The 9705-nt window shown below is 51.1% G+C and overlaps 2 protein-coding genes across 4 annotated transcripts in view; one reads left to right on the forward strand and one right to left on the reverse strand.

Moving 5' to 3' along the window:
• The window catches only part of Robo4 (roundabout guidance receptor 4), a 13308-nt gene extending 9212 nt beyond the window's left edge, over positions 1 to 4096 (forward strand). The window contains exons 14-18 of one of the 3 annotated variants that reach the window (XM_028755844.1): positions 132 to 291; positions 429 to 668; positions 796 to 1154; positions 2422 to 2628; positions 2738 to 4096. In XM_028755844.1, the coding sequence (XP_028611677.1) occupies positions 132 to 291; positions 429 to 668; positions 796 to 1154; positions 2422 to 2628; positions 2738 to 2748 (977 nt within the window). In that variant the 3' untranslated portion in view covers positions 2749 to 4096. Of the gene's footprint in view, positions 1 to 131; positions 292 to 428; positions 669 to 795; positions 1954 to 2421; positions 2697 to 2737 lie in introns of those variants that run through there. The other 2 variants (XR_003709801.1, XM_028755846.1) reach the window with 2 other exon arrangements.
• A 1293-nt stretch (positions 4097 to 5389) lies between these two features.
• Positions 5390 to 9705, reverse strand: part of Robo3 (roundabout guidance receptor 3) — a 16897-nt gene continuing 12581 nt past the window's right edge. Inside the window, exons 18-28 of the mRNA XM_028755840.1 lie at positions 9458 to 9481; positions 9337 to 9379; positions 8980 to 9119; positions 8438 to 8632; positions 8165 to 8303; positions 7818 to 8030; positions 7302 to 7453; positions 7063 to 7173; positions 6693 to 6869; positions 6062 to 6279; positions 5390 to 5748 (exon numbers count right to left, since the gene is read on the reverse strand). Of these exons, the coding sequence (XP_028611673.1) occupies positions 5737 to 5748; positions 6062 to 6279; positions 6693 to 6869; positions 7063 to 7173; positions 7302 to 7453; positions 7818 to 8030; positions 8165 to 8303; positions 8438 to 8632; positions 8980 to 9119; positions 9337 to 9379; positions 9458 to 9481 (1424 nt within the window). The 3' untranslated portion in view covers positions 5390 to 5736. The remainder of the gene's footprint in view (positions 5749 to 6061; positions 6280 to 6692; positions 6870 to 7062; positions 7174 to 7301; positions 7454 to 7817; positions 8031 to 8164; positions 8304 to 8437; positions 8633 to 8979; positions 9120 to 9336; positions 9380 to 9457; positions 9482 to 9705) is intronic.

Genomic DNA, 9705 nt, shown 5'->3' on the forward strand with positions numbered 1-9705 from the left:
GTGTGTGTGTGTGTGTGTGTGTGTGTGTGTGTGTGTGTGTGTGTGTGGTTAAGTGGGCTGGACGGTACACTGGGGTCTGAACAGGTCGGGATCCGGACTGCATGGGACTCTAGGGAATCTGTTGTTCCCAGGCCCAATCTCTTGTTCCTCACGAGAAGCCCCCCAAGCCGTGGTAGCCTGGCGTGCCCTGGGACCACAACTTCACCGCAACTCCAATGACCTAGCAACCCGTCCACTCCCTCCGACGCCCCTTTGTCTTCGTGGAGCCCCAAGTCCAGACCCACAGAGCCAGTAAGAGAGCATGGGTCAGGAAACAAGAGTTGGGACACGGAGGGCGTGGGGGATGTTGATGAGACAAGACCAAGGCTGAGTGCTGTGGACCTGCAGGACGATCTAAGAGTAATTAACTTCTGTTTCTTCCATCCCAGGTGTGTGGAGAAGCTCCAAGCTCCCTCCTCTGACCCACTGCCAGCAGCCCCTCTGTCCGTCCTCAACTCTTCCAGACCTTCTAGCCCCCAGGCCTCTTTCCTCTCTTGTCCTAGCCCATCTTCGAGCAACCTGTCCAGCTCCTCACTGTCATCCTTAGAGGAAGAAGATCAGGACAGTGTACTCACTCCTGAGGAGGTCGCCCTGTGCCTGGAGCTCAGTGACGGGGAGGAAACGCCCACGTGAGTATCCTAGGAGAGCAGAGACACTACAGCTAAGCATGCTGGGAGGCATATATGCCTGCCTCAATTGCCGTGTTCCTGCTACTGTGCCCTAACCAGTGTACTATCTCCCATTTCTGCCTTTTAGGAACAGCGTATCTCCGATGCCAAGAGCTCCTTCACCCCCAACAACCTATGGCTATATCAGCATACCAACAGCCTCAGGACTGGCAGACATGGGTAGAGCTGGTGGGGGCGTGGGGTCTGAGGTTGGGAACCTACTGTGCCCACCTCGGCCCTGCCCCACCCCTACGCCCAGCGAGGGCTCCCTGGCTAATGGTTGGGGCTCAGCTTCTGAAGACAATGTACCCAGCGCCAGGGCCAGCCTGGTTAGCTCCTCTGATGGCTCCTTCCTCGCTGATGCTCACTTTGCTCGTGCCCTGGCAGTGGCTGTGGATAGCTTTGGTTTCAGTCTGGAGCCCAGGGAAGCTGACTGTGTCTTCACTGGTATGTGGACCCGCCCACCTCCCTTAGAATGGACACAGCTCCCCCTTTTCCCTAAACGAGAGTCAAGGCTTCCTAGTCGCCATTAACCCTCGCAGTCATTTAAACGATTAATTTGTTTTATTGAGGCGTGGCGGAACATCCCTGAAATCTCAGCATCTGGAAAGGAGAAACAGGGAAATGGTGAATTCCAGGCCAACCTGAGCTACATAGTAGGATTTTGTCTCAAAAAAAGGAGGAGAGGTAGTTTTTAACTGAATGATTGGTATGTCCTAGGTACTAGGAGAAATGTCTCATGTGGATTAAGAACTTCATGAGGGATATTCTTTACTTCTCTTTCCCAACACAGAAAACAGTAGGTCAGACAGATGCGTTAACCTCTTCAGGATACCTCATAGATCATGGACAAATGGTCCAATTACGAAGCCTAGAGGAATCCAGCTGGATGGCCCAAAGCCTCACCTCCAGGACCGTGGTATTCACCAGATGTGGGTCCTAGAAAGAGCTCCTCCACAGCTGCTCTTCTTTTAACTGGCACGTCATATGCCTCCTAGCTGCTGCTGAGCTTCCAGACCTCATGATTGCCTGTGCCTGTTCACGGCTGATCACTGGTCCTTGGAAGTTCAACACACACACGCACACGCACACACAAGATCCCACATGCATACTATCTTACTTTGGCATCAAGAAAACCAACAAAGCCTACAGCAAAGGACAGGACAAAGATGACCCAGGTCAAGGCTACAGAGATGGCTGAGCGGTTAAGGACCCTTTAGTGTTCTTGAAGAGGACTCATGTTCAGGTCTGGTCTTTCATGTCAGATGGCTCAAAAATCACCTGTAATGTTACCTCCAGGAGGATCTGATGCCCTCTTCTGGCCTCTATGGGCACTGCACTCACAAGCACTTATAATTTGCAAAGACACATATGTGTATATTTAAAAAAAAAATCTATATAAAAATATTTATATCCAAGTCAAAAATGTCCATCACAAAAGGAATAGGGTGCCCAGTGGTAGGACAGGAGGAGCATGGAGAACCAGAGCTTGTCTGGAAGAAAACAAGCCAAACTACTCTCTGTAAAGAAACACATACACTAGGTTCCAGGGGCTGCAGTCACTGGAACTGATGGACTGAGTTAAAGTTAGGTTATATTTAGGGGTGGAGATGTATGCGAACCCTAAACCAGTCCTAAGCTTTCGGCCGTAAATTGATCCCTAGCAGGTAAATATTGAACCTTCTGAAACTGACTTATCTACCTTCCTTGTCAGATGCCTCGTCACCCCCCTCCCCTCGGGATGATCTCTCCCTGACACGAAGCTTCTCTCTGCCTCTGTGGGAGTGGAGGCCAGACTGGTTGGAAGATGCTGAAATCAACCACACCCAGAGGCTGGGGAGGGGACTGCCTCCCTGGCCTCCTGATTCTAGGGTCTCTTCCCAGCGAAGTTGGCTCACTGGTGCTGTTCCCAAGGCTGGTGGTAAATATCTGACTGACTGGCTAACATAATGACCTTAACTGAGAAGTCCTGAAGAAGTGTCAAAAGGGAGCCTGGGGTTTTAGTAACTCTATCCTCCTTCAACTTCCAGATTCCCCCTGAATTGTCCCTGAGATGGCCAGAAGAGTACCCAGACCACTCTCCTGTCTGTCTCCAGGCTTTCTCATAGATGGAGGTTCTTGGCCTATGCTTCTCTGTAATGGAGGTCCATCATCACTGGCCTTCTAGAGAGCTCTATCACTGGGATTGTTAAAAAAAAAAAGATATCAAATCAAAATATGATTGAGGGAGTCTCGCATTCCCACAGCGAACAAGACAGCATCTTCAGGACACCAGACTCTTTCTTCACAACCGGAAACTTTGGCCTAAGTAAGCCTGGCTCCTGATCTCCCACCCAGGTGGATCACGGAAAGAAGGGAAGCCAACCGTGTCTTCTGGAAGGGTAGCAATGTCTTTTGGGGAGGGATATGGTGGAGGACCCGCAGAAGAGCCCTCTCATATCCACTTGGACTCTCCCCTTAGGGGCCAGGTCAGCCCTTTCTCCAGCCACAGCCTGCAAGGAAGCTAAAGGAGGAAGGTCGTGGATGCAGTGGGTCCTGTGCAGTGTCACAGTCAATACTTCAAATGGGGTCAATGGAGGAGGCTGAAGGAAAGGAAGCCAGGGAACATGGAACCAAAGCACTATTCTCATGGCACTACCCTTGCAAGCTTAAGGAACTGGATTCTATAAAACTGTAAAGACTTGAGTTCCGTGACATCATTCCTTGGGCTCTATTTTGGGAAGGGCATCTGCAGAGATGTAAGAGTTACTTGGCTAGTGAGGGAATCAAGTATTCGTTGTTGCTCAGAGAATGGCCTCATTTCTTTCCGGTGTGCCATCAAAGGGAATGAGATGTACCCAGCAAGTTTAAATGGATTGTAAAGAAGAGGAACAGGTGGGTCTAAGGGTCTATAGAGCTTGGGGATCCACCTCCTGTTTTCTGCAGCCCCAGCTTTGCTCCCTGGAGTCCAATTCCAGATGGTGTCTCAAAAATAGACAGGCAGCTAAATTCCACGGAAGGTAGAATCACCTGGGATACTTGGCTAGTGAATACTTTTTAGAAAGAACTACAGGACAGAGATGGACTCTGGTGGACGACATGGGTCCTGAGCCACTGAAAGCCACTAGAGGGTGGGCTTCTTGCATCTCTCACACGTGCTGGGTAAGGTCACGGGCAGAATTGTGCTGTAAAGCACCATCATCAAAGAAGATGTGTGTGTGTGGAGGGGGGTTGTGTCAGCAGCAAGGCCCAATGGCGCTGCTTCCTAAACCCTGCAGCTCTTCCTGAAGACCACTCTGAGTTAAGAAGCCAAGCAGTATGACCAGGGTGACTGATTTCTGAGCTATGCTGAGTGAACCAGCCCGACTGGTTTGCAGGATCTTGAAAAAAGCAATGAGTGTTGCACATCCGTTCAGTTGGTTTCCTGTTTTAGATTTCTTTTCTTTCTCTAACTTTCTGGCAAAATTCCTCTTGAAATCATTCCAACTCTGCCAGACTGAAGGGGGAAAGGGTGTCTGCACACATCAATATTCAGGTCAAAGCGGAGGGCAATGTCATGGCTCTGAAGGTCCAAGCTATTTAGAGAAGTGAGAATGACGCAAACATCCAGCCTGTGGGTCAGCTTTGGGGTGAGAGAGATAGAGACTGTGACGCAAGTCTATGACAGACAAACTCTAGATACAATGTAGCCAAGAAATACCCTTTGCTGATACCCTCTGTGAAGGAGCCCGGGGGCTTCCATGAAGCACACACATACTTTCTTCTTGACTGGAATGTCACTCATATACTCTGTTTTTGTTTGTTTGTTTGTTTGTTTTTGTTGTTTTTTGAGATAAGGTTTTATGCAATCCAGGCCGACCTCTTACTTGCTATGTTGCTGAGACTGGCCTAGAACACCTAATTTTCCTGCCTTTCAAGTGCTGAGATTACAGGAAAATGTTACCACATTGGCTCTCTTTGTTTTTTTTTTTTTTAAAAACTTGTATTTGTTGTAAGGTGAGTGAGCAGATAGACCCTGGAGAAAGGCACCAAAGAAGAGGTTGGCTCAGTTCTCTGGAGGGACAGTGATCTATGTGTTGGCTATTTGAATATCTGTATAGTAACAGTGTATTATGGTGTGGATATAAAATATCCCTCCAACAGGCCTATGTGGTGAGAGGCTATATCTGGTGTCACTATGGAGAGGTGACTGGATCATAAAGGCAGTAACTTCATCTATGGGCTACTAAGAGGTCTGGTATGACAGGAGTAAGTAAGTCACTGGGATCATGTCTTTAAAAGACATATCTTGCCTCGGCCACTAGTTGTATACTTCTTTCTGCTTCTTGGATTTTACAGGTGAGCAACTCTTCCCCACCATGATCCTTTGTCTTACCATAGCCACAGAAACAAGATCCAGTCAACCATCAACTCAGTCCTTAAAAGCTGAGCGAAAATAACCCTTTCCTTCCTTAAGTTGTTTGTGTGTCAGTGAATAGTAACATATTGATGGGACAGTGGGCTAACACACTGGGGGACAGTGGACAAACACACTGGGGACAGTGAACAAACACACTGGAGGATAGTGGACAAACATACTGGTGGACAGTGAGCAAACACACTGGAGGACAGTGGCTTCAGTTCCTCTGGGACGAAATCCAGGCCAGTGTCACTTATCATCTGTCCATATCTTGAGATTTTAACGGAAATTCAAGAGCATGCAAAAGCTACCAATGTGTGTTGAACTACAGACCTTCATAGCCTTCTCTACTTAGAACACCGCACAGAACAAGCAGGGGCCAGAACTCAGATCGGAGGGTTTTTTTTTTTTCTTTCTCCTTTTGTACAAATATGTCTCAGTCAGAAAAAGATGGAAAGAGAAGAGCTAGCTCTCTGATTCCCAAGACAACTAAAGCGGTTTCGGAGAGCGTGCTTCCGTGAGTCACAAGCATCATTGCTGGGAGGAAAGGCGGCCCATCCCTGCTCCTCTTGGCTCAAGTCTGTTGACCAGGGAAGGGGTTCACATTCTTGCCCTGTGGAGCTTTCAATAAGCTCATTGCTTCATGAAGGGTCATCTTGGTTCCTGAGGAGAAAAGACTGTGTGTAATGTGGGGGGGGGGTGGAGGGGGAGTGGGGGGGTTGAGTTGTCACCAGCCATGCACAGGAGGACATCAGCCTTTTTTTCTAGACTACTCATTTTATGTCATACCCAGACTCTCCTCTTACGTGTCATTATGCCCTCAGCCCTTGTCACTTTTTCTCAAGGATTCCTCCCTCACAACCCTCTCTGGGCCCTCTCTTTGTGACCCTCTCTGGAGCCCTTTACTATTTCCCTGTTTCCCATTGGCCTATCTTCCCAACCCTTTGCTCTCTTCTTTATCTCTTCTGATTCCCACCTCTCGGCGTTTCCGTCCTGGCCTCTGGCTCTGGCTCTGGCTCCGGCTTCTGCTGCGACCAGGGCCCCGGGAGCCCCGAGACCCTCGAGAGCTGTTGGAACCCCTAGAAGAATTGCTACCAGCGGTAGAGCAGGCGCTGGTGCCCTGGCCGTGGCTCAGGAAGCTTGGTCTGCCGTATGGAAGCCAGGCCTCTTCTGCGGCACAACCCAGAAGTGCAGCTGGGCCCACGGGAGGAAGCAGACTGTCACCACTTGTCCGTGGGCCATCCTGTACACTCTCCCAGCTCTGGGTAATTACTGAGAGATGGGCACTGTCAGGTCGAAGCCCTAACACATGACCTTGACATGACATGGGTTCAGAAACACGTGGGGTGCTCCTGAGCACAGAGAGATTAAGGAAGGGAGGACACAGCACCCAGACCCTACTTTTTCCTCATCCTTGGCTTCAGTCCTGTGGGTGGATAGGGGAAGGGAAATAATCTTGGGGACTCTGAGGACTTTTACTTAGGAGGGAGTGAAAGAGACAAAAGACAGTATCAATGTTGACCAGACACAAGAATCCAACTGCTGCTGAGGAGTATTGGGACTTCTACGAGCCTCCAGTCCCCTCCCCCTGCCCGGGCTCTTCTTACCATCTGAGTGGGGCCCACGTTGGGCCCCTAGAGGTTGGGCCCCTAAAGGCATTGCCTGCACCACTCTCCTCTCCCCACTGCGCTCTCGCTCTAGGGAAGACATGCTGCCTGCTGCTCTCAGACCCAAGGGCCAGTTTGTCTCTTCCTCTGGTGGTGGCAAGGGTGGTGGCGGCAAGTCTGAGGAGAAAACTTATTTTCAGACAAGTCTCCTGCTTCACCTGACAGGAATACCCCTCGTCCCCCATCCCTCCTGACACTGGGAGGCAAATAAATGACCCAAGGTTTGGTGTCACCTGCTCCGTTCCTCTTGGTTTCCTGCCCATTCTCTCTACTAACTGCCATCATCTCCCAGGCCCAGGGCTCTTCTCACCTCCGGGACTGCGCTCCCTTCTGTAGGGAAGAGCCTTGGGTTTCTTCCGGATTCGAGCACGGTGTCCATGGAGTGGGGGAGTCATCTCTCCAGTTACCTGGCAGGTTCTCCCTGGAGAATTAAGAGACAAAGGAAGATAGGTATGAGAAGGCATTGAGAAAGGAAGTTGGAGGTAAAAGGGAAACAAGCTTTGAGGGGAGATAGCGAGGCAGAAGCAAGTTGAAAGTCGGCAGACTCACCTGGCGCACTGCTGGCTGTACTAGGGACAGGACTGGGGCTAGCATGATAGGAGACTATGGGGCCAGCACCCAGGCCAACAGATCTTCCATCATGGCTACTCAGAGCAGGCTGGGATACGCTGAGAGGAGAACTCGGCCCGAGGGGCACCCTCCTGCAAGGACGTAAGACCTCAGCATGTATTCACTCCACGGAAGCAAGAGCTCACGATTCGCCAGGCATTGTGCTGTACACTCAGCCTAATGCTTAGATAGGCAAGACATGATCTGTCCCCCACAAAGCCTCAAACCAGTGGAGCGTGAGGGTATCCATGTTTGCATGCAATGCCTCGGAAGCCTGCAGACCCACTCCAAAGAGAGACAGCCTGAAAGATGAGTGAGAGCTCTGCTCGACGTCATCTTCTTTCCCACGGCATGCTGTCACCTGAACACAGCCATGAGACCTCTGGACCCTCTCCACCCACTGAACTAATATGTATGGAGAGCCTATAATACGCAAGATATCCAACACCTCCTTACCTGGGTATCTGATGGAGATGTGGAATGTCAGTAGGAGGCTGGGGAGGATCGGGAGGTGAGGGGGTAAGAGTGGCTGTGGACTGCTGTCCATAAGAAGAGGTAGGGGAGGGAGTTTCCCCTCGGGCTGGAGCCACCATGCCCGCACCACTGGAGCTTGACTCAATCAAGTGGCTTTTCTCGGGCACTGGTGGGCACCACTCTTCCAGATCTGAACTGAGGTGGGGAAGGAAGATGAGAAGCAAAGGACTGAATAACTCCACATTTTCACATCTCTGCCCATTTGCTGCTCTAGGAAGTCTCTGGCTTTTCTAAATGGGAGGGGCATGTGCTGCTGGCAGTACCCTTACCTGCCCTTCAGTTCCTCCTCAGGCCCCTCTGGACAGCTCAGTTCACAGGAAGGAGGAGGCGGTGGGAGGGCTTCTGGCCAGCTCAAAGAGGGCATCTGTACAGGTTTGCCCAGAAGCTTCCCTTTGCCTCCTCTGGCTCCTGAGGAGAAAGAGGCATGGCAGGAGCATACAGCAAAGAGCCAGAGATGAGTCAGCGTGTCAGAAGGAAGTGACAGGCCAGGCGCCAGAGGATGGAGGATAGTGTGGATGGCACTAAAATGAGGAGGGTCCTACCACTGTCTCCCTCGCTCCATTCAGGAGGCGCATACTGGCTCCAGGTGCTTGGGTCCCCAGAAGAATGTTGAGGGAACCCTCCGTGGAAGGTCTGTAGCTCTTCTCCTACTGGGTCAATGGTGCTGTAGACAGGACCCTCACCGGGGGCATTAGCACCCCGTGCAGTCTGAGCCAAGTACAGGGAGATTCCCGCCTCTGAGGAGGAGAAAGAGGGAGGCCCAGGGGAGGAGGCAGACACACAAACATAGGGGACAGAGAAAGATGGAAGGCAGGAGATTCCACAGGATCAACTTCCTCCCCCACCCCACATCTAACATGTCAAACCGAGGCACAGGGTGAGGTCTGACAACTGTGCCATAGGTCCAGCCCAAGGTCCATTCCCCAGTCCTCCAAGGACTAACCAAACTCAGGAAGGTCAGGGTTCCTCAGATCCCTTCAGTGTGCCCCAGGAAGCTGACAGAGTGAGAAGTGAGGGTGGGAGAGGGCTAAGTCTTGGGGGATGGGGTAGGTGTACCCCCCTTAAGGGAATTAGATCTCCTCACCATTGTAGTATCTATCATCTGGATCAGGATTGCTGGGACAGCAGCTCCCCCGGGGTTCCTGAGCTGAGGGGCTTCGAGGTGGGTGGGGCCAGGAGTCTGCCAGCCATGGGTAGGCAGTGGGGCCAAGGCCCATGGGTGGCCTGAGGGGGAGCAGGTGAATATTGGGAATGGGGAGCCCAAAGAGGCCAGCAAAGGGAGGAAGATGGCAGAGATGAAGAGTCAGTCACAGGACAGAAATGACGGTTAAGGGTAGGAACTGGGAGAGGCTGAACATGGAAAGATGGTCAGGCAGGCCTGGAGTGGAAGGGACACTCTCTCTGTAGAGACAATAACCGTTAGAAAGGTCCCAAGAATTACCTGGAACTGGATGCAGAAAGGCCCTCTGAGTGTGGAAATGACACTGAGGAAGATAAAGGGGAGAGTGGTGAGAGAAGAGCTGGTATTGGGGTTCTGAACCCCACGGAGTAGAGACACTTACCTGCAGGTGTGTAGGCAAAGGAGGCTTCCGAAAAGGAACCCGGAAGAAAAAGAAGAGGGGAAATGAGATGAGTGGTTAGGAATCCTATTTGCTTGTCTACGCCTCCATCCTGGTCCCAGATCTACTCATGTTGCCCATTGGACCAATTTTATACTAATTCCTTGGAATGGGACTCAAGTCTGTCTGTCTCTCTGTCTCTGTCTGTCTCTTCTCTCTCTCTCTCTCTCTCTCTCTCTCTCTCTCTCTCT

The sequence above is a fragment of the Grammomys surdaster genome, unplaced genomic scaffold (genome assembly GCF_004785775.1).
Source record: "Grammomys surdaster isolate TR1022 unplaced genomic scaffold, NIH_TR_1.0 126086, whole genome shotgun sequence".
In the NCBI taxonomy this organism is placed as follows: Eukaryota; Metazoa; Chordata; class Mammalia; order Rodentia; family Muridae; genus Grammomys; species Grammomys surdaster.